Genomic DNA, 22,206 nt, shown 5'->3' with positions numbered 1-22,206 from the left:
GCTGGCAGTGGACACAACGGGCGCGAATTTAAAACTGCTTCAACTTTACAAAATACAGTAGTTAGTTCCTCAAACGTTAAGGACTTTTCACCTACGCTACGTAATAAATGATATTTAGCTGACTTTATGCCAGCTTCCCAGAGTCCACCCATGTTAGGAGCACTTGGAACATTAAACCTCCACACTAATTGTCTTTTGGCGCAGCCATCAGTGATGTCATTCTCGTTATCACGCAAAAACTTTTGAATTTCGTTCAAATGCTTACTCGATGCTATAAAATTGGTACCACAGTCTGAATAAAGTGCCGAGCAAAGACCCCGACGAGCAACAAAGCGATCTAAACAAGCGAGAAAACATTCGGCGGACAAAGAAGATAACACCTCTAGATGTACTGCTTTTGTTGAAAAACAGATGAATAATGCTAAATAAGCTTTAGAAACTTTAGCATGACGATATAAACTAGTTTTGATTAAGAATGGACCACCGAGATCTACTCCAACGTGAGCAAATACTTTGTGGGGTAACAACCTGGTAGGTGGTAGCGGTGCCATCTCAGGTTGTAACAAAGACGGTTTGCATTTAAAGCAAATTTTACATTTGGATAAAACGGATCTTATTACGCTACGAGCGGATGGAATCCAGTAATTTTCATTAATAATGTTTTGTAAGGTACGTGGACCTACATGTAAATATTTTTTATGTAAATATTCTATTAATAATCTAGTAAATTGACTATCCTTCGGTAACAGACGTGGATGTTTAGCATTATATGGAAGTTCAGAATAACCTATACGACCCCCTACCCTGAGAAAGCCGGAGGTATCAATAAATGGCGATAATTTTCGAAGCGAAGCTACATGTTTATTATTCTTTAATAACTGTAATTCAGATTCATAATATGCACTCTGAACTAAACGAATTAACCTGTCCAGTGCTTCATTTAATTCAACTGTCGATAAAGTTGTGGATATTTTATCCTTATTTTTTAATCTTAAAATCCAAGCACACGATCTTTGTAATTTAGTGAAAGATGAAAACAGACTAAACATTCGTATACAAAAATCTTGTTTAGTTTCTTGACACAAGCTATTATTTGAAAATAAATTTACTAATTTCACTTCTGGTAGTTTGCTATTATTTTCGATAACGAAGGTACAAATAGGCCAATCCTTATAATCCTTTTTCATCCAATCTGACCCGTATAACCATTTCTGAGTGCAACTGATAAGTTGCGACGGAGATGCTCCGCGGGAACAAAGATCTGCTAGATTATCTTCACTGCAGACATGACGCCAATAATGAGGAGGTAAAACTTCTATTATCTGTGTCACACGGTGACAAACAAAAGTTTTCAATTTATATGGTTCCGTTTGTAACCACGACAACACGATTGTTGAATCTGATAAAGCAGTAATTTTGTTTATTTTAACTCTTGTAAAAATATCACAGACAGATTTTATTAATTTACTCAACAAAACAGCGCCCATTAATTCTAATCGCGGAATTGTTATGGGTTTTATGGGAGCGACTTTAGATTTGGCGGTAACTAAGCGAACTTTAACATTATTGTCACAATCGCGACTGATGACGTAAACGCAGGCAGCGTAGCCACTAGACGACGCGTCACAAAAGCCAACTAAGTCACAGTCCGATTGTCCCGGTAATAACATATGACGTTCAATGCGTAACTCCGCCAATATCGGAAGTTCTGAAATATAACATTGCCAAGTTGTACTAATATTATCTGGCAACTTTTCATCCCAACCAATACCTAATTTCCAAAGATCCTGCATTATTAATTTAGCTAAGAAAGTGCATGGCGAGATAAAACCCACGGGGTCATATATAGACGCTAATAACTTCAGAACGGATCGCTTAGTAGAAACGCTGTCTGTCTTATTAACTGAAAAAATAAAACAATCTAAAGTGGGAATCCATTTTAGACCCAATACTTTGATACTACTATCGATATCATCTTTAATAAATGTTACAGAACCTTCCCTATTCTCTTCAGGAACTCTCAACAGTAAATCCTTACAGTTACTCATCCACTTTTTTAAAGTAAAATTTGCGCTTTCAAAAATACCTATTAGTTGGTCTTGAACTAAACACGCTTTATCATAAGACTCACAAGAATACAAAATGTCATCCATGTATACACATTCACGTAAAACTTGAGCAGCGAGTGGAAAACGTTTCCCTTCATCTTCAGCCAATTGGTGCAGTGTGCGGATCGCCAAAAAGGGTGAACAGCTAAGTCCGTATGTAACCGTTTTTAATTCATATAAGTTTATGGGATCGTTAGGCGAATACCGGTACAAAATATGTTGATAACATCTATCTTCCTTTCTTAATAATATAGCTCGGTACATTTTGCAAACATCACTCACTAAACAATATTCAAAAAAACGGAATTTTAATATGATAGCAGTAATGTCAGGATACAACTTCGGACCAATCAATAAATTATCGTTTAACGAAACGTTGTTGCTACTTTTTGCCGATCCATCGAACACGACACGTAATGGAGTTGACGCGCTACTTGGACGTAAAATACTATGATGTGGAATAATATATTTGCTAGGAATATCGCCCTGATAACGTTCCATGTGGTCAAGTTTTTCATATTCACGCATAAATTCGTTATATTTCTGATGTAACTCGGGAGTACGCGCAAGTTTACGCTCGGTATACAATAACCTACGTTCGGCCGCGGCGCGGGAATCACCCAGTGGCGCGGGGTCGGTTACGAACGGTAGTGGTACGACATACTGCCCGTTCGATTCTCGAAAATGATTATTAACAAAAATATTCTCAGCAAGTTGGTCCATAGAACTAACGACAGGTGTGCACGGCACTTCCTCCAGTTCCCAAAACTTATGCAATATTTTATCTAATGAACATTCCTCATTATGCGAGACAGATAAATGAAAATTTTGGGAATTATTCTCTCTGTGTGGGAATAATTTACCACTTACAACACAACCAAAAACAGTCTCAATTACGCTTGGAATGTTTGAATTAATTAATATCGGCTTACCCGTGATAAGATCTGGCACAATGTCATTACCCAATAAAATATCAATTCGCGATTTTTTGTAGAAAAATGTGTCTGCTAGTTGATAAGAATTATATTCATTAATTACATGTTTAGGAAAATTGACATTAGGCATATCAGATGAGACCTTGGATACTACGATTAAGTTGACGTTAAATGTAGGACCGTCTGAATGTTTTGGTTTTATTGTGCATGAAATCATCCCTTGATTTTTCACTATGTTCCCGCCTAAACCATTAATAGTAAATGGGCATTTTTTACGCGGCAAACCTAACCTCTGAGCGCACTCTGTAGTGATGAATGAACTTTGAGCTCCGGAATCTAAGACTGCACGGCAGTTTTGATATTGCCCATCAATATCAGTGATGTGCGTAAGTGTAGTTCCTAAGACTACCCCGTATTTATTTTCATCTACACAATGTAGTGCGTGATGAATCGTTCGGTCACTCACGGAGTGAGAAGAAACGAGCGCTTGCTGTGTGTGTGACGAAGACGGTTGCGCGGACGAAGTACTTGGCGGCACGGCCGCTGCGATTGTACGTTCCGCTTTACCTGTATCTTGATGCAATAAATAATGATGCGACAAAGCACACACTCCGCAAGTGATTGTACTTTTGCACAAATTAGACTCATGATCGGGTTTGAGACAATTAGTGCAGAGCTTCAATGAACGGACACGGTCCTTGCGATCATCGACGGACAATTTACGAAATTGGTCACATCGATATATCATATGACTTTGATTACAATGTGGACAAGTCATGTTTATATTAGAGTTATTATTATTACGATTGTTACGATTTTGAACTCGTGAAGTCGTAAGTACTGATCTTGAAGACGATGTCTTATTTACATAATGACTACTTTTATGCATATTGGTAGGTTTAGATATTACAGAGGTGCTAGAAAGTGTATGTTCTAGAACTTTTACTTGTTTGTTTACGAAATCAATAAGTTCGGAGAATGTAGGTAAAGAATGTTGATCCCTACTTTCCTCAAATAATTTTCTTGTATGAGGGTCTAGTCTTTGTAATGCTAAATGACAAATTAAAAAATCATTCAAGTTTTTTATATTTAACGCTTGAATAGCCTTTAATGAATGGTCAAAAGTTTCAATAAATAATGTGAGATTAGCCGTCGTGTCTTTAGTGAGCGGCGTAAAGTTAAGCATTTTATCAAAGTACCTACACGCCAGAGTTCTGTTATCGTGATATTTGTCGATTAAACTTTGCCAAACTACCGCGTAATTAGCAGATGTAATAGGTAGTTGTTTAACTATATTTAAAGCTGAACCTTTAACGCATGACAGTAAATAATGAAATTTATCGATATCAGTAAAGTTTCGGTTATGAACTAATGATACAAACGTGTCATAAAAGGTTGTCCAATTTTCAATTTGACCGTCAAATTGAAATAATTGTATCTTAGGTAATGCTGGGACCACTAAATCCTTTTTTACTGAATAATCTACTGGAGATTTATCTGTCTTGTATTTATTTACGATTAACTGACACGCATTGTACATCTCGTCGAAAGTTTCGAGTTCACGATTATTTAATTTTGCCTTCGGTTGCTTTTGTAATTCTAGTTCGTATAAATCAAAAATGGCCGTTTCAAATCGCCTCCGAACACTTTCCATATCGGAGAATTGGACCAAAAATGAAGGCAATCGATCTAAGTTACTCTCAATCTTTCCAGACATATCATATATACGTTGCATTTTAATGAAAAGATATTCTTTTTTTGCTAACAATGTATTTATTTTAATTTGCAAAGTTTCGCTTTCCGCCATGTTGATAACACTTGCCGGCTTGCCGGCAAATTACGTATGTACACTTAGTCCACAAAAAGCAAAAGTATGTCTCAAAATAAGATTAATCTTGGCTCGAAGAACCAGAAATGTGGGATAACAATGGACTGTATTTAATAAAGGAGATAAATTAGAGTAGGTAGGTATGTAACGTGGTTGCCCGGGTTGGACAAATCCCCAATGAAATTTGAGTACGACTCACCTTTCCTCTGCACGGCAGATTTCCCAGTTCCTCACGGAGGCCTCCGGGTAATTGAAGATATACCACACACACAACTCTGTCCAAAATCACTTAAAACAAAATTTATTAAAAGTTTCGATGGTGATTGCGAGCGCGCTTGAAGCAGACTACTCTAGCGCCACTTTTTCTCTCGGTGGCTAAAACTGGTACTTTCTACCACACATTAGTCCGGTGGCGCCCTCAACATTCAAAAAAGAAGTATCCAACCACAGATTAAATACGAAACACAATGATACACATATTATCACATGATGTTAAAAAAGAAATTAAAAATATCTCTTCTTTATCTCTTAGGTAATAGAAAATGTCACTGGGCGGATGAAAAAGCATGAAGAATTTCAACTTTATGATGTCAATTATATTAAAAATATGAAATTTGCAGTGCAATTTACTTTACTCATTAATAACTGGTCTAACAATGTTGAAATTTGCAGATTATTTAGGGAATGAAGAGGAAAACTATGCATAAATGTATAAAACAAAAGCGTTTTGAAATTTATAATATTTATTTGTTTAGAAAGCGAACTTAGTCCACGGGGGCGGACGGCCGGCCCTTTGTTTTCACGCAATTCTATACGATTCATCCATACTTTTCTATCGATACTAATAAAGATAAACATTTTATTATGTCGTCATTTGTAGGCGAAACTTGGATGTTTGATATCGATAGTATATTTCTCTTCCACCTATTTTATGTCATCACATTAAATGATCCATCAAAATAACTCATAAACTACCATATTTACTTGTAGACATTTTTTTTATATTGTTCACTGTACACATAATTTTTATTTTCTTTCTTACCATTTACAAACACACACCGAATCTGATAAGTTATGTTTCTGTAGGTACTTACTATACTGAGTATAACTGCTTATTTTACCGACTTTGTAAAAGCTAATTTTCCGACACACTTTAGCCCGGCCACACCTATCGTTTCCCAAGCAGTTTCACAATTTTCCGGAAACGCCGGTCACGGGCATCCACGCATTACATAAGTCTCTATTGGTCGATTAGTTGCGTGCACGCAACGGTCAAAGACGATTTTCATGCAAATAAACCTATTTCAAAGTATCACTATTGTTCTAAAATGTTATGCACGTTGTTTTTGTGTTTCCAATTATGTATGACGATCACGATGTGTTTTCATGTATGTGGATATAATTTTTTAACTATCCATGTTTTATAATGGAAAAAATTTCGTAATAAAAATATCGAAAACAATTGGACCAATTTGATGAAGCTTTGCAGGGAAAGTTCAGTATAGTAAAATCAACCTATATGCTGCTATTACTAAACTAATTTTTGTCATTGATGTATATCGTGTAAATTTTCGCAATAAAATAAAATGCCATCAAATTTTGGGGCTCGTGCATTGTCGCTAGTCTAACCTACCTTGAGGGTTTTTATTCTTTTAGTTTTACTGCAGAACACGAAATGTATAAGGCTCTCAGGATATTTATTATAAGGTCATCCCTGATATGCAGGGAATGTGGGAAGTGGAACGATGTAGTATCTGCCTACCCGTCCGGGAAAGAGGCATGATTTTATGAATATTTACCTGATAGAATATGAGTAAGCGTCTCTTAAATAAAATCTTCCCCATTTGAAAGAAATATACCAAATAGACAAAACTACAACAAAAATAATAACAAAACTAAACAAAAACACAATTCAATCAAAACAGTGTTAAAGATTCTCATATATTATTTGTTAGTTCCCCGCGGTGTCTCTGTGAAGGACGCCTACTTCATAGTAATTGTATAGTACATATATATTCTAGTGTTTATACACCTATTTATTGTCGTCTGAATGTTCTTATGCAAATTCGTCGGGTGTAACGATTAGCTATGCATAATGTCATAACATGAAGTTGCAAGAGCTGAATATGTGCTTTTGTTTTTCTTGACATTGCGTATCATTGGTAGAAGTACCTAGAGTTTAACATAAGTCTAACTAGGAATTAAAATGTACTTAAGTGATGATAAGCAACTTTAAAATGATTAAAAGTAATCAACTTATGGTATAACTAGCTGCTGTTGACAATTTGTTGTTAAATCTCAATAAATTTTATATTCTGATTTTATTCCAATTTCTAAGCTACATGTTTTTGTGTGAAATAGTAACGCACTCACATCTTCACATTTTATTTAGAAGATTTTTTATATTTTGTTTAAGATCATAATAGTTTATTGCGGATATTTTCGGAACGTCGTGTTGTGTTTCGGCTAAGAAAATTAAGCTTATCATATAAAGATTGTGTGTACGTGTTGGAATAACGATATGAATCTTAGTCTGAGACATAAAGGTGCCTCGGAAAAGGAAGCAATCGACAGTATAACACTATAAAATGAGTCTGTCTGTCCGTTTCCAAGTAGGACCGCTTATAAATCGGGCTGTCGACACCCCATTCCGCCCCTCCCGAGTCGGATTTATAATTGACTTGTCTGAATACCGGTACGGAAATAAATTTACATGAATCAAAAAGTACAAGAGTACGTTAAGATTTTGAAATTAAATATGTTGTGTTGAGGCATAAGCAGAGACCACATATTTACCTTTGCCACGATCCCTGCTTACTTCTTTCGCTTCATCCACGTTTATAATCTCTTCACGCAAGCTTGTCGATTTAGGGTACACTTGACCTGACCTTCAGCTAGTAGGTACTAACAAACGGTTGACATGCGTCTATAAGCGGTTTTGTCCACCCATGGGGAAGGAATCCAACCCCCCCCGTAGCATGGCACGCGCAACGCCGTTTTTATCGCGCGAAAAACTATCTCCGTTTTTTATTATAGGAACATGAAATGTCTTGGATCACACTTTAAATTGCCAGAATGTGCAGGTTTCTTTACGATACTTACCCTTATCGGTAAACGATTTATTGATTATTAAATTAAATTGCGCATATGGAGAAGGAAATATACTCCGCAAAAGTCCACCCTCCTACCATGTTTGTAACACTTAAGTTCTATAATTGTATAATTCTCTGGGCGCAATAAAATGTCTTCTATTTATCTATCTCAATTATTCACTTGCATGACTTCAAATAAGGTTTTTATAAATTTAAATGGACAACACATGTTTGCACATACTGTAATTGGAATATCCTCGTAAAGATGCCAATTAAAACTTAAGTCGTATACCTAATCAACGAAAAAAATATTAATGACAACTTTGACCTTTGCTTTCAGTTTTTGTTTAAAACCATTAACGTGTAATGTACCTACTTAATTTTTTTTCCAATCTTATTTAATTTAAAATTTTAAAGATATTAAGGTTGTGTAGCTACTAACTTATTTGTTTTTGTAATAATTACTTATTAATATAAAGCAAGTTTGATTAAGAAAAAATAAAAATAAGGATGAGGCTATGTCTGAACCACTCCATTCTCTTTTATATGTAGAATGTAGTTATACAGGAATGACCTTTATGTGATATTAAATTAATGTTGTGATCTAAAATTTTCATTAATACGATAGGTATACCACCTACTTCCAGTTAGAGATAGGGTTGCCAGGCATCCATGGACATAGTCAGGCTTTTTGATTGCCTGTCTGGCTTTTGTTAGGCTTTTTATGCCAATGGTCTACACGTAAATCAGTATCAGTATATTTTTCACGTAATAGGCAACCAAAAAAATGCCAAAACTTTTACCATACTTTGACGAAAGTCCGGCCATATGGTGTACCTGGCAACCCTATAGAGACCGAATGAATTAAGATGAAAGGTAACGCATTAAGGGAAGTACGCTCCTTCTTAGAATGTCATACGTGATCTCAATAACCGTCGGCCATTCTGAGAAATATTAATGAATTCAATGGCACCGACCGACCGTTGAATGTATTAGACACTTAGATTGGAAATCTATGATGTAGTGGTGCAAATTTTATATTAGGGTCTATAATACCGGGTGATTCTAAATCTATTCGAGTATATAATAAACTCTTCTTTTACCGAGTGAGTGACAACGCACAGAGCAAACCGCTCTGCCAAGTGATTTAATATTTAGTATGTAGGTTACTAATGTAGTCTAAGGGTAGGTAGGTACACTTAGAGAGGATATCGCGAAATTCCCGCGCGGAATCAAATTACCGGGATTTTTCTTTCGCGGGCGATAGCTTGTTGGTAGGTATTATATAAATCTTTATTGTATAAATCAAATGATGGTTTGATTTTCTTGACTACAAAATTTAAATGGGATGTAGTCGTGTGATGCATGTTCTGAAAGTAATGTTAAAAATAATAAATGTTCCGATACTGATTTTATATGAAAGAATATGTACAGTACAGAACTCTGAGTAATATTGTTAATTACGCGACGTCATGGGCTGATAACGTATCGTCTCTAACGTAATCTCATCGTTTATGCCAATTATGTAATCTAAATAGACTGTTCATCGTGCTTCTGATGTTGATTGGATTGTCGGAAATTCCTATAACTCAGGATTAAAAATAAAATTTATAATTGGTCGCGTATTCTTCTTCCTCGTTTCGATGATCCAAATGTTAATAAACACGATTGGCTCCCGTTTAGTTTTATTTGGACATACCTATCGTATTATTTGGACTACATTTGATGTTGCATCTAAGTTTGCATGTTTGCAAGATTGCAGCATCGAAGATGCAACGTTGGAAAATTTTACAAGTGAGCCATTAAAGGTTTTTCTTGGATCCTTATCAGGTGCTTTCTTTCCCAGCTCGATCTTCGGAGGACTATCAAAGAACGCACGTAACAGCACTTCTGATTTATCTTTATCAAGAAATTGTAGGTGCCTCTTTTCTTCAGTCTCTTTCAATTCAATTCGGTCCTCCGCTCAGTTGGCGTTGTCGATAGATTGTTGGTTGGCAATACACCTTTAATCATACATTTCATGATTTCTATCACTTCCTGTTACGTTGTGTAATGAAATGGATGCCAACAATTCACAAGTAGCTGATAGGTGCCAAAAGTTTGATCTGGATTAACTGGCAAGTTCATTGACAAATTGTTTGTTTAAAATAATATAATGAAAAGAAACCGAGTCAGATAAAAATAAATAAGGATGTGTTGTATGTATGAAATCAAAATACTTCTAATTGTATTAAATTGTCATCCGCTCTGAGGAGACCGGAGACCTCGCGGCGTTCCAAATGCTTTCATCATCAGTTTTGCACGAAATCTTCAATTTAGATGCACAACTTTTTCTGGAAGTGGAAATACAAGTGGCAAGTGGAAAGAGGTAGTCTCTGCCTACCCCTCCGGGAAAGAGGCGTGATTTTATTTATGTATGTATGTAACTTTTTCTGCACTAAAGGAACCATGGACATAATCACTAAGGTTTGTTCGGTTTCGCACACTGGTCTTGGTCGGTTGGATGAACTCCGCAGATGGGTTATGGAAATCGGAATCATTTGAAAAGCTTTGTTTTAGCTCGTTTTCCTATGTTGCTTCGTACGATCTATTTAAAAGTCCTATACTATCTTTCTCTCATACATGTTACCAATTACACACCTGATTTCCATATATTTTTAATATCTAAGTTAAATGTTCATTTCTCTCCTGTGTCGGGTTATTAAATCAAATCAATCAAATCAAATCAAATCATTTATTTGTTAGAATACAATATTTACAATCAGATGGTCACGATATAATTAAGTACATGCATTCTGCCTTATAATCAGGCGTACAAATATTTGGATGTCAGTTATCACATTAATACTGGTAACGTTCTTTTACAAATGCGTTAAAATGTTAATTGAAATTTTACTCCGCCTTTCATGTGTGTATTTTCAACATTGATTCAGGTTACCTCGTGATATTCAATACCATCAAATGAATAGCAACGTGAATTAAGGAAATATTATCGTGTATTTAAAAATAAACACAGAAATATGGGAGTAATAAAAATTATAAACATTTCCCGCGCACTTCTCACAATTGCCGCAGTACTTTTTTTCGGGGATAGAAGTGTCCTGTCTTTCTCAGTAATCCTAACTGTGTGAGAGTGTAATTGCATAAAGATTAGATAAACAGAGAAAAGAAAACAAACACACTTATTTTATTAGGGAATCTAGTCTAGACTCAAATTAGTTTTGAGAAATCCTTTTCTTCTAAAAGCGAATACGTAGTACTTACACATCTAAGTACATATTTGGTAATATTGCGTTCATACCTTGTTTATACGTTATCTCTACTCGTATAAGTCGCCCGTCACGCTTGATCAGTTACTAAGAAGACATTACTTTTTAGAAGTTTCCAATGTCATCCGTCATTGGAAATTTCTAAACTCAAAAATATACTCGGATCACAAGTTCTTAAATACCTTTTTTAAAAGAGAACCGTGTCTAATCGATTTCTTACTTTTTTGAAGTGGGATAAATTTTTAAGACCTTTTTCTGAGTATAACAATCACTTTCCTGAAAATCGCATCAAAATCGCGAGATAATTGCGGACAAACATACATATATACATGATACACTAAGAACCAGCTTTGGAGACGGTTAAAAAAAATAGGCGTACCTAATTGGTTTTAAAACGTGCACGTAACGTGTTTCTATCTCGGACGTTTCGAATCATGTCACAATGATAGTAGTCACCGAGAAACCGGTAAAATAATAAATTTAATTCTCTGTTTCAAATCTTCTTGAAAATTATTAAAATTTTCGTACGTGTACTATTGGAAACGCGCAAATTATGCAACCATAGTTTCAATATTATCGAATAGGTGGCATCTATGTCGTAGTCGAATTTGCATGGCGGCTCGTTGACCAACCCTGTTTGCTTAGGCTGCGTCCACAAATACAAACTTTGAGTGCTTTCTCGTGTAGGTCGACCTTTGTATTAATGCAGTGTTTTCTGCCATATTCGTTTAAATAATTTGAGATAAGACTTTGAATCTTTAAAGGCATTTCAATAGTTTCAATGTCCCTACTCAAAAATAAAATTTTGATAATGACCACGAAACTAAACTTTTCGCCTTATTTAATTTTTGGTTCAGATGACTTGGATTGCCTAGTTTAGTTTGATGACGTATAAAGTACGTATCGTGTCACATTTAGAATTGATGTTATTTCAATATTTTCAGTTTAGATTATACTTTGATTATTCGATTTTTAGAAATATTGTAGATGACCCTTTTCGCACGATCAGTGCTTATCTCAGAACTTGCCTTATAATTTTAACGATACATATCTAGCAAAAATGATTTTTTTCTGATTGACTTCGTAGGTCTTGTTTATTGAAAACTGAAAATAAAGCAAAAGCTATTTTAGATCATATTTACCTTTAAAAAACTACTTTTCCGTTAGAAATAAAATATTTTTTTCAAAACCATAAAATAGTTTGTGGATCTTTTTAAACAACTTAGTAGGCGATTTAAATTAATACAGCTATTTAAATTTCTCATGAAAACTCGGCATAATAAATAAGAAATAGTTATGAGTATTTTTAACTTTCTTTTTGTTTTAAATGGGAATCATCTTAAAATTAAGATAAATCTAAGTGCAATTCAAACAATTTGTTTTTTAAACCATTTTAGCGTACTGCGCGATACTCAAGTTTATAAATCATTTCAGAGTATTGCAATTAATTCATGTTTTTGTACTGATAACGCTACCGAAAAGTATACATTTATTACACATCAGTTAATGAACTTCATCCCATTAAAAATTCCGCCAAATACCGATATAGCCAGTACAATATTAATTATGTGACCGTGATAAGCCAATTTACCCTAACACGCTCAAAGCGAGTGCGTGCAGAAATGCCACCCGGCCGGAAATTTCGTACATGATTGTTATTACTATGAGGTCAAGTCTTAGCCCTCAACAGTGAAGGGCTTATAAATTTGACACGACATCTATATATACGTTGACCCAAATTCGTTTGAAATTCAGCTAACAATCACGAATGTAAACCGCAATGCCTCCAGTATTGATGCTATCACGTCGAGCTACACCACAACCACATAAGTAGTCTAATAAATGCTCTTATTTAACAGTGACATACACTATGATCCGATCTACGGAACGTAAACTTTGACCCCAGAAAATGCCAAACGTGGCGACCAACAGTCTGCGTGAGAATACAGAGTGATTGAAGAATGTTTCACCTCCAAGGCTCTTTCGAGCAGTCTCTGCGGTGCGGCGATGAATTATCGCCAAATGGGAATAAAACTCTTGCTGCTTTAGCAAAAATACATAAACATTGCACGGGAAAAGCACATGCTAACGGATGCATCGATCACAAGCAGAATCCGCTTGCGAAATCCGATTCCAACACAAGTCTGCAATCGAGACGATCATTTCGAGGAGAATGTATTATAGAAATCAAAGAATCAGATAAGAATAATTTTCCGAAAAACACAGATGGCTCATACACAAAGAGCTTCAGTAACAGTACTAGTTCTTACGAAGGCCACAGCGATACCGATTCAGAGAACATGTCGAAAATTCGACCTGAGCAAAACAAATCTGTCGATCCATGTGAGCGTCTGTTTGCACAAAACACAAAAGCTTCCTTGATGAAGACGGCCCGCATGAGATACGCTGACGATAGTGTTATCTCGATCCTTCAAGATGAAATCGATGGTGATAAAGGTAAACAAAACTTCAACAGAACTCCTCTGAGATCCAGTTTAAGAGAAAGAAAATCGAATGTTGTAACAATTGATGAGGTGAAATCGGATGGTTCCAATAACGACGAGGATTTAGCTAATGCTGTCCTTTTTAACGAAAAAAAGAAAACAATAACGCCAGTGAAACCCAATCTTCAAAGAAAAGGATCAAATGGAAGTTCTGTTATGAATGGAAAGACAAATGGAACGAAACCTCCTTGGAGAGGTACAAGTAAGAAAATCATTCCACCAGAGCCGTTTGTGCGTACTCCTTCTTTGAGAGGTAGTATCAGAAAGAAGAAAAATGACGGTGTTCCGTGGCGAAGACTTTATGAGCTCTCTCTATGGCGGAGATATGGAGTGAGTTTTGCCTCAGTTGGAGCAGACATGGAACGAGCTTTGCTGAGGCCATGGAGTGAGATGTCTACTACACCGGTTCCTCCAGCATTGATGGTAAGTAAAAAACAGTATTATATAACTTCTTTTTGATATTTTTTTCATTCCTTCTATGTTCCTACTCTTTTGTTTAAATATTTTTTTATTGATTTTTAAAAATAATTTACGTTAATTATCAAAATAGTTCATTTCATTCTAAACGACGAAGTTTAATGAACTTTAAACCGTGTAGCCCCCGCTCAACAGCCGTCAATCATCTGCCTAGGGCGGCACTGATATCTTATTTGGAACTTTGATTACAACATCAGCTTTGGTGTAAACCTCACGATACTTTATGCTGTAGAGGCGGTCACGTGTTAGCACTTTTTGTAATGGAAGCGTTTGTAAGATGTGTGTTATTGTTGAAGATATGCCCACTTTATCTTATCTCTAACGAAACGCCTTTGTTTATTCATGGTGTCTTTAAAAATATGAGATAAGTGGGTTTCCTCATATGGTATTTTTTTAGTGGTTCATAATGTTTGCCTTCTTTAGGATATTTTGTCTTAAGTAAAAATTTTCTTTACATTAGATTTCTTGTGTGGTAAACATGTAATTTGGTTCAAATTCATTCCATATATATTTTTCACGTTAAAATAGTGTACAATCAATTTCTTCGGTGAATTGTATTGTGATGTACATAGTTAAATTTTATTTAAGCAATAATGAATTTCTATTTATTATCTGATACGATCTTTGTGATTTTATGGTCAATAAGAGCACTTTCCTTTATCACGAAGCCCCGAGGAGAGGCTTCGTAGGGACGTAACTGACTATGTAACCGCTAACCATTGATCCATATGTGATTGCTGGTAGGTAGCCGAAGGCAAGCCCCTGGAACCGTGAGACTTGTGATGTATTGATTTTAAGTTTTTTGTGTTATATTAAAATACATTCAATTTTTCAGTAATATCTTTTATTAATTGCACTCTTGCGTTAATAAATATTAGATGTATGACCAGTCTAAAGTTGCAAAACATTTCTTCATGCATAAAATTGGTTTCTCTCAATGTGTTTGTCAAACCCTTTGAATGGGGAAAGGATAGAGGTATGTAGTTCAAAATTTAAATGAAATAAGTAGCTTCTACAGTCTCTACGGTCTAAAGATAATAGAGTTTTAAAAATTTGGCGATATCTCATGAGATTAAGAACAAATTGAGTGCTCTCACCTTTAGCCCCTTCTCAAAGGTTTATTAATTTTAGAAATATTAGGAAGCCATCACTTTCGATATCAAAGATCACGATGCCTCGAGGTGGTGTTTTACTTATACCATGTGTGGTAACTGGTAAGTGGTTGCTGGTGCATTGAGTTAGTTGCCGATGGCGAGGGCGGCATTTTCGTGATTTATTGATGTGCTGTAATAGAAAGATTCCGTTATGAAGCTTGTTGCTCTTGTTAAACATACATTTTATCAAATATCTGTTGAAAAAGATAATCATTTGCAAGTTTCAGTAAAGACTGCATAATGACTTGCATAAGTAGCATTGAAATCTATCCTGGTGTCATTTTTTTCTAAGTGTTTGTTAAACCTTAAAAAAAGGGTATGTTTTATCAAAGTTACTTATCTGCATAAACTATTAATAAATTTTAAGTAACATTCCCTTTTTTGAGTTCGTGCTTATGTAGACGACATTGATCCTACCTACAAATCTGTACAACAATAGCCATCTACACGCATAACACAGTAAATCCACGTTCATCTTGACACAAGCGCTTGCGCAATCAGACCTTAGCTATTAAAATATTCTGCGCCTTGTTGGCTGTAGCCGTGTGTTGCATGCAAATTGTTTGCAGATCACGAATACTATTATCACCCATGATAGTGCTGATGATTATATCCAATGCGTATGTTACGTACGTTTTAATCCCTAGAAATACAACACGACCACCAATTACCGCAGTAGGTACCATTATTCTTGAAATATTATATTATGCTATCCCTTATTCTACTTCGTATTACACATACGTCCATCCTTTTCAGTTTATGTGGTTGTGTTTGTGAGGAAGATTGATGAAATTTCTTAGTTTGACTTATTTTCTTCTCTTTTTATTCTTATCTTAGATGTCACGGGTTCATACACCCCGTATTTTTGACTGGCTTGCGGGCTTGCGTGGGGGATATAAATCCTACACGTAGAGGCCCTTTGGAGAAGTTGATGTTAATTGTGTTCTCCTGTATTCTAATTATTATTATGTTATTCGGTCTTTTATAATTTACTCACGAGAAATTTCGTGCCTTCATGTATTCGTATTTCATGAAAAGATCTAAATATTATATCGGCGATGAACATTTTTAATCTTTTTTCGCAGTAATGGAGATGTAGCAAGCTCAACGGCCTGTTATGCGGAAGGCCACATGAAACTAATAATTTCGTCCCCATTCCCAAACAAATTGCCGTGGCATATTCGAGCCGGTTGTAATCTTACATAACGTGGTTATCAGGACGAATTGTCAGACAGATATACACCTAGCCAACTAGTTTTACTACGATTTTGTAAGAACCCGTTTAATAAATTGAACATTCCAATGGCAAATTCTAATAGGAATTCAAAGTTTAATGGTCAATTAGTATTCCAACTGTTGGTTTCCCTATTTTTGATAAAAAGTCAAGAACGATATTGAAAATAATTATTGTGTTAATGTCCTTCTAGAGTTCAATCAAATGATTTTCCGTATTCACCTGTGGTATTTCGTCATCATTAAAACTATCAAGCTCGACCAATACTACTGTTATTAAAGCTCATTTTGATTCCAACTGGGGAAAACAAATATTTTTTTTCATTATTAATATCCCTCAATTCTCCAATCAAGTGAACATCTATCGAATTTGTCCCTCAGCTCGTCATACAACGAAAGGCATATTAACTGAGGTCGTTTCTAAGAGCCGTGAACCACAACCAACATGATATTTATGCATATGTATGTAAATAGCTATTTGCATATTATTTTGGCAGGTCTGCGTTAAGTTACATGAACCGAACTTCAAATGGGCTTTTTAAATTATTATAATGGGATATCACAAAGATAACAAAAAGTGTAACCCTGGAGTTCAGCCGTCTCTGTTCCCCAAAATCGACAACTTCTAGCTTGCGTGGACCAGCTTATACCTCATCTTGCGTACCATCAGACAAACTGATGTTAATTTCAACAACAAATTAAAAAAACCATAAGTGGTTCCAAACGATCAAAATTTGTGTTTTAAATTATTGCAATAATAAACATAGATGCATGTAGTGAAGATACATGAAGCTTGTTTCACCAGTTGACCCAAAATTATATGATCTAATTTTTCTAAAATCAAGTACATATCTTAGTTGCCAGTAAAGCATGTCTGCCATGGTCTAGTAACAATGGATGTCGCAAGTTGAATTAACCGCTAATCTCGCGTATAATTTGTCTCCTACACTGAACGAATTGTATTGGGTAATAGTATTTACATTTTTGCATAAGTGTGACATTGCTTGCACTTGCGTAATTGTAGTTAGTTAAATCACGACACTATGTTTTACAAAAAGGTCCCGTACGATCATGAAGTGATGTATTAATTGTAGCAAAAAAAAATTGAGTGAAATTCTCTAATGTACAAATTTAATTGAACTACCAGTCAAAATTTAAAAAAATCTCGTTTTTGCTTTATCTGGTTTGAAATATCTAAAATAATGTAGTATTTTTTTTACGAAACATGTTGTGGAAGTTGTGTGTCTATTAATAAGAAATTAATTAATTTTGTCAACTAGTGTGAATGACATTTTACGTATCAAAATTAATGACAGTGAAATAAACTACTAACTTTTGAGACCAAAATATTTATGTAAATTGGAGTCATTATGGATGTTCATACTACAATTAGAATAGAAGGGATTGCGAAGAGAAGTCAAGGGCGACATAAATTGTCTCCTACACGTGTATTGTGTAATCAATCAACAGGTGATAATGAGTAATGTGTATCTTTAATCTTATACTTGTGAGAAATTTATGTATGAAACTTATACTGTGAAAGAGGAAATGGAACCGATCTAAACACAAATCTTTATAACCATAGCAAAAAGTTTTAAACCTTTAAATTATTATATGAAATTGAGTTGTCTTTCTATGGTATATACATATGTTATATTTTTATTATTTTTATAGTGTTCCAATTATTATACTGCTATAATAATTTTCTGGTAGGCAAAAAACCTGCGTTGTTCTGTAACATATTCTTCAACTCGCAAATCAACAAAGTTTTAGTTTATTAAAATTTTGGAATGAAATTTCACAAAATACTAAAAAAAACATCTTAATTTATGAGGAAGATTGTCGGTTCCTTTAATAAATGTATGTTTTTATAACGACTTCCGCGGCGCTTCTAAAGGTGCTTCGATAATTACTGTTAATTTCGTACATCTCGGCCTGTCATCGGGTGATGGCGTGATAACCAGCAGTTAACTGTGGCCTAATGGGAGGAAAGTGTTTAAATCTGTGTTAATTATGGCACTGGACTTAACAACAATTTGTAAAGTTGCATTTCTATTTGAGGAAAAGTATGATTTGTTGGCTCCTACAAGTAAATACATTCATTACATTTTGATATACTTCACGACATTATATAGTTAGTGGTATCTCTTGCAGATAAAAAAAACACGTCCTCGCCTTCTTCTTTTTCCCAATTTTTTATTGATTTTAAAGTTTAAGTGTGATGGTATATATCTTTGTTCCGCTTATTTCCAGGGATTTTTCAGAGGATACTTCCTCTGAGATTATTTCTTGCAACGTTCTTCGACTAAGTCAAAGATACGAATTTATCGTAGTAGAAGTTACTGCACGACATATTCTAATGAAATCATCAGTTTTCTTGCTGTTTATCTATTTTGTAACTCGTGTGTTCAAAAGTGGATCAAATGGACCGTGAAAACAAATTCTTTATTATAATTGTACATAATATACCTAACTAAAAATTTTGGCCGTCAACATTGCTATAATATGACTTATTAGGTAAAAATCTTCGTTAGAAATTCAGTCAATGTCGTTGAAGATGCTATCACTGGCAGCTGTTCTTAGGCATCACAATTTACGTATTCTAGATACGAATACGAAAGCTGTGGTAACCATGTTTTCCTTGACTTGTTTGATCTATCGTCTTGGAAATGGGTAATAGGAGAATTGTTGAAGAATTCGCTGTATGGAAAACGTACAAATAATAAGAAGTATGTTAAAATTGATTACACGATTTTTGTACAAACAAAGTACAAATGGTACGTTGTTTTTCTGCTATATTTCATATTTTTAAATCTTGTTTACAAACTAGTGTACTAAAATGTCGTTCTATATTTGTTACAGGTAAGAATCTACGCAGAATGCTTCTAGAATGGTATTGTCTAAAAATCTTGTTTTACATCATTCTACCTCTAGAAATTTATTCCGCTTTTGTTTCTTGAAGTAACTTAATTGTGAATGATGTCTCATCAAATATATTTTTTTGTATCTTCATTAGCCCCACTTAAATCTTTATCAGACGCGTTTTTGCGACCGTATCAGCGTATCATTACACCGTGCAGGAATGTAGGAATCCTGTGCCAACGGGACGATCTGAAGATGGCACGGCGCCTGTTATAATTGTGTTTACGATCGCAGAAGATCTCCTATTAGGAAGGCAGTTTGCTTGTATCGCATTAGAACAGATTCGCTTTATGGGAGACTATTTTTTGCCCGTGACTTCGTTCATACTAAGAACAACTTTATCCCTGTACCAAATTTCATCAAAATCGCTTCAGTGGTTTGGGCATGAAAGCGTAACAGACAAACAGACAGACCTTCGAATTTTAATATTAATTAGGGACAGTAAGGATTGCCAAGTACTTATATAACTCCAGCGATATTGACCTCCTATTCATCAAGTTAAAAACTATAGCGGGTCATGATTCTGCAGACGACTGTACTAGTATCTTACAGTATGATGTATGTGGGTTAAGAACGATTGATGAACGAACGTTGCATCAGCAAGATAAACCCCAAAACATGTAGAGAATTAATTTAAATAAAATCCCATCAAGTTTTACAATTAATACCTGGATGGCAGAGCGGCGCTCAGTGGACGTCAGAAAAACCCATAAAAGAATAGTAAAATAAAAAAATATCGAAAATGCATTCTTAACAGAGTTATTAACAATATTAGTATAAGTGACAACGTAGATGAATAAAGTTTTATTAGGTCCTATTTTATCTCACTTCGCTTATCGTGTTGTACTTAGATTTAGGCAAAATATTGATACAAAATATTGCGTGTTTGGTCAGCGAGTTTATATTTTTAGCCCTGCTCTTCGTTAACACTCTAAATCTCCCTTTTTTATATTGACAACCACTTAACAACTGACATAACAGTTGCTGTTGTATACGCTTTATTTACACTGAGTTTTTTCTCTGGGTCTCTTTTTATTGCTGTCATGAGTACACTCTCGGTATTCATCCATGCAGTGTTTACTATACTTGAGATTAGCAGTAACACTATATATAATTGAATTTGGCTTATAAACTTGGGATTTCTTCTTTTCGCGATGGGCTACAACAAGAACGTGGTCTTTCAGTTTTATAAAGACTGTTGGCTTTGTCTTCCTGTTTGTAGGTACATATGTAATTTGATTTACAGGTAAAAATTTCTTATAAGGATCTTATTCGACTCTTCAATCGATTACATGTAATATTCGCATTGTGATCATTGAAAAATCAGACAAAGAAAGTAAGCCGACAGCAAATTCCACTAGTAGCACACGACTGCCCACGCTATTGGAAAGCGCATCTGTTTTATCAATCAGCTGTCACTCTCAATTACTTGTCCATGCTTCAGAAGAGTCGCGTGTCTTTATGGATTTGTAATCGTCACAAATATTTGTCTACAATTTTTTTTCTTACATTTTCTTAATATGTTATAGTACCTATAGTGGATAGAATTGAATATCAATTTATTATTTTACATTCATTAATTAACACCCTTCTATCCCAGAGGGTAGTTCGGAGACTACATCTATCTTCTTGCCATTATATACTTATTTTGCTTTATCCACATTTATTAAACTTTTCGTTTATTGTGAAACTTCAGATTATGTACAATACAGTAGTAGGTACATATTTAAGTTATTTTGATCAGTTTTCAATTACGCGTATGTTGTCGAACTAAGCAGTTAACCAAAAAAGCAAGTTAAAGCCACCTCTGTGACTACCATGAGGTCAGATGAACTTTAAATATTATATGTATATTAACTGTATTTAACAAGTAATTATGTCAACTCATAGTTTCTTTGAGCTGTCTCAATTAATGTTAATCTTATGTAATTTGGTTCATATAAGTGCTCAAGTAATATATGATTGCTCTGGCATTTTCGTTTATTGACCCCATGATTGCATCGTATCAATAACTCGATTACGATAATATGATCACGAAAGCACGAAAAGACAGAGATAAACCCGTCGTCGTTAATGCGGCCTGAATTGGGAAATGACTCCCAAGCGATCGTTACTAATATTATATTTAGATAATAAAAATATTATTATAAAACCCTCCTTACCTGTCCACATTATATGTACACAAATTTCTTGAAGATCGTTTCAGTGGTTTTGGAAAAAATCGTGAAAGACGTTCAAACAAACACACATTCACATCTATAATATTAGCAGTCCAGATGAAATGTAGTTCGCAGGAAGCTTAGTGTTTATACTATTATTGTTTCGAGTGTCTGCACTGCATTGCTCTATCATAACGAGAGGCAGATCGACTGTTTATTTTCAACCACTCTCATCGGAAGTGGGGTAATCGACTATGTATGTTTTAGCTTATTTTTAAACTTTTCTCGGGATCATGTAAAAGGTGAGATTAATATGAATATTCTAGTGTCTTACCTTAAAGAATTTTGTATCTCTATGCCTGGATGATATGTAAATATGATTACGTTTATTTTCCGGAATAGTAGGCAGAGACTTCTCTCCTTTTCGTTCCCTGCGTACTTCTTTCGCTCCATCCACATTCATTCATCTTTTCATGAAAGTCAAAGTTAATAAGAATGGTTATTAGCAAAATTAATTCCTTATGA

General features: G+C 34.9%; 1 protein-coding gene across 2 annotated transcripts in view; it reads left to right on the top strand.

Annotated features, from left to right (window-relative positions):
* The window catches only part of LOC106129934 (unconventional myosin-XVIIIa), a 188,884-nt gene that overhangs the window by 37,698 nt on the left and 128,980 nt on the right, over positions 1-22,206 (top strand). The window contains exon 2 of one of the 2 annotated variants that reach the window (XM_013328647.2): positions 13,092-14,159. The exons of the other annotated variant lie outside the window; for it this stretch is intronic. Within the exon in view, the coding sequence (XP_013184101.2) occupies positions 13,194-14,159 (966 nt within the window). The 5' untranslated portion in view covers positions 13,092-13,193. The remainder of the gene's footprint in view (positions 1-13,091; positions 14,160-22,206) is intronic. 2 annotated transcript variants of the gene reach the window in all.

The sequence above is a fragment of the Amyelois transitella genome, chromosome 22, assembly GCF_032362555.1.
Source record: "Amyelois transitella isolate CPQ chromosome 22, ilAmyTran1.1, whole genome shotgun sequence".
In the NCBI taxonomy this organism is placed as follows: Eukaryota; Metazoa; Arthropoda; class Insecta; order Lepidoptera; family Pyralidae; genus Amyelois; species Amyelois transitella.
The sequence above is the reverse complement of the archived record's forward strand: the minus strand, read 5'-3'. Positions and strand labels throughout refer to the sequence as shown.